Below are 2137 nucleotides of genomic sequence, written 5' to 3'. Positions count from 1 at the left end.
GTCTTGAAGATGAACACAACAATCTCGTACATTGAATTATCGTCTTCGGTAGTAATAGTTGTGAGGACAATCATTCTGATCTTCATTACTTTGTTGGCTGTGATAGGTAATTCAGCAACACTTTTTATTATCTACACAAAAGAATCACTTCGAACAAAAACATCCGTGTTTGTTGCTAACCTTGCTATTGCAGACTTTTTCAACGGACTGTTGATTATGCCTGTTATGATTATTGCTTCTATTGCTAACAAGTGGCCATTTGGAAATGCGTTTTGTAAAGTTTCAGCGTTCGTTACTGCACAACTTTGTTTAACAAGCATCTCGACTTTGTGTGCAGTAGCTATCGAAAGATATCAATCTATTATTAATCCGTTAGTTTATGAATCAAAAATGTGCAAACGGAACATCATTTCTCTTATAAGTTGGACTTGGATTCAATCGTTCGTATTCTCAATATTGCCAATACTAGGCTGGGGGAAGTATGTTTACGTACCGTACATCTTTACATGTGTTACTCCGTGGGGAGACGACGCAACATTTACTGTAGCTTTGTTTGTCGTGTGTATGTTTCTTCCATATGCTATAACAGTCAAAGCATATTATCATATAGGTAAGTTAACTTTCCGACACTTGAGGCAAGTGAATAGTGATGCCTCCGTTGGTACAGCGATTACAATTTACGGTGGTTCCCGGTTGAAATCCGAAGTGAGATGTGCCTCCGTATTTGCCATTGTACTTGGAACGTTTACAGTTTGTTGGTTTCCATACCAGATTATTATGATCTGTCAGTTGTTTGACGTAGGTTTACCAAACTGGTATTTTACCGTTGCAGCATGGCTAGCAGTGATGAATTCCTCTTGCAATCCAATAATCTACTGTGTGATGAATAGACAATTCAGAGATGGATTTAAGGAAATCATTCGAAGGCTTCGTTTAACGTACACATAGGATTGATGGTTTTGCTTGATATCGAATAGATAGGCGTTTTGTGTGGCAATTCTGAATTTCATTTGTAGACATAGTTTTGATGTCTCAAATCGAGTGTTTTAAATTAGTCTGATAGATCATAATAGATACAGAAGTCCACTGTAATTACTACTACTAAGCACATGATTATGTCTAATGTAAAGACAGAAAGAAGTAGCGGACTTATCCCCAACGTCTTAAATAGACACAGTACATGTTGGCGCTTTCAGGACATGAGAAAAAACTGTAGATGTAAGGCCTCGAGAATTAGTATTAAGCATATACTTTCTTAGCCTTAAGATATCTGCTTGATCCATCATTGGCACAAAGATGTGGTTGATTGCTGATCCTGTTTGCTACTAAGTTCTCGAGTCAAACCTTATCGCAAAAGATTTTATCTTATAAATAAATGAAACTAATACATTAAAAATTAAACAAAATCTGTCATTTTCAAGTAAATAAAGTATAAGCGAGTCCTGTCCTGTATGGTAGCCTATTATAATTGCAAAACCGTCAGTGATGACGGCGGCAGCTGTGCATACATAAGATGATTTATTTTTGCAAAATATGAAATACAGTTAGGCCTATTAACACATTTTAATTAGCTAGTATCTACCTACATGACATTATTATTATTAGACCCTATTGGAACACACTTCAATAAATATTAAAATTACAACATAGGACTTCATTCCACAATAATTATCCACAATGATACTGATGCATTTTTCTATAAATGAGATTCGCCTCTTACAAAAGAGTGAACATTATATACAATTTAAGATGGTTATAATCTGTACATTATATCGAGAAGTGATCAGAATGTCTCAATTAAAGACCGTTGCATTTGTTCTTCAGCTGTCATTCAAATATCATTTTGTGTTATGTAATATAGTTAGATTTTTAAAGTGTTGTTTTTTTTTTTCCAAAATCTCGAAGTGGACTTCTCTCGGATCACTTCTCGTGTCTGACCTTGTAAACCGGTGCCGGTTGTTTTTGTCTGTCCACACAGGGACTGTATGAACATATAAAAAGTGGTAATCCCACCCTCCTCAGGATATATGTCATGGATCTATAATTAAGCTGTTGTGTTTTTTAAAATGTTTCGATTATTATGACCATAATGATATAAAAAAATATCTACCAAAGCTAGACCCAAAGAGATACATCA

General features: G+C 35.1%; 1 protein-coding gene across 1 annotated transcript; it reads left to right on the top strand.

Annotated features, from left to right (window-relative positions):
• Positions 1-9: 9 nt before the first annotated feature.
• On the top strand, positions 10-1191 carry LOC117101562 (octopamine receptor-like). Its single transcript, XM_033241543.1, has one exon. The coding sequence runs from the start codon at positions 10-12 to the stop codon at positions 946-948; it is 939 nt and encodes a 312-aa protein (XP_033097434.1). The 3' UTR covers positions 949-1191.
• The last annotated feature ends 946 nt before the right edge of the window (positions 1192-2137 follow it).

Source organism: Anneissia japonica, unplaced genomic scaffold (assembly GCF_011630105.1).
Source record: "Anneissia japonica isolate Jap-2015-1 unplaced genomic scaffold, ASM1163010v1 scaffold21266_len2137_cov195, whole genome shotgun sequence".
NCBI lineage: Eukaryota > Metazoa > Echinodermata > Crinoidea > Comatulida > Comatulidae > Anneissia > Anneissia japonica.
Note: the sequence above shows the minus strand (reverse complement) of the source record. Positions and strands in the feature narration are given on the sequence as shown.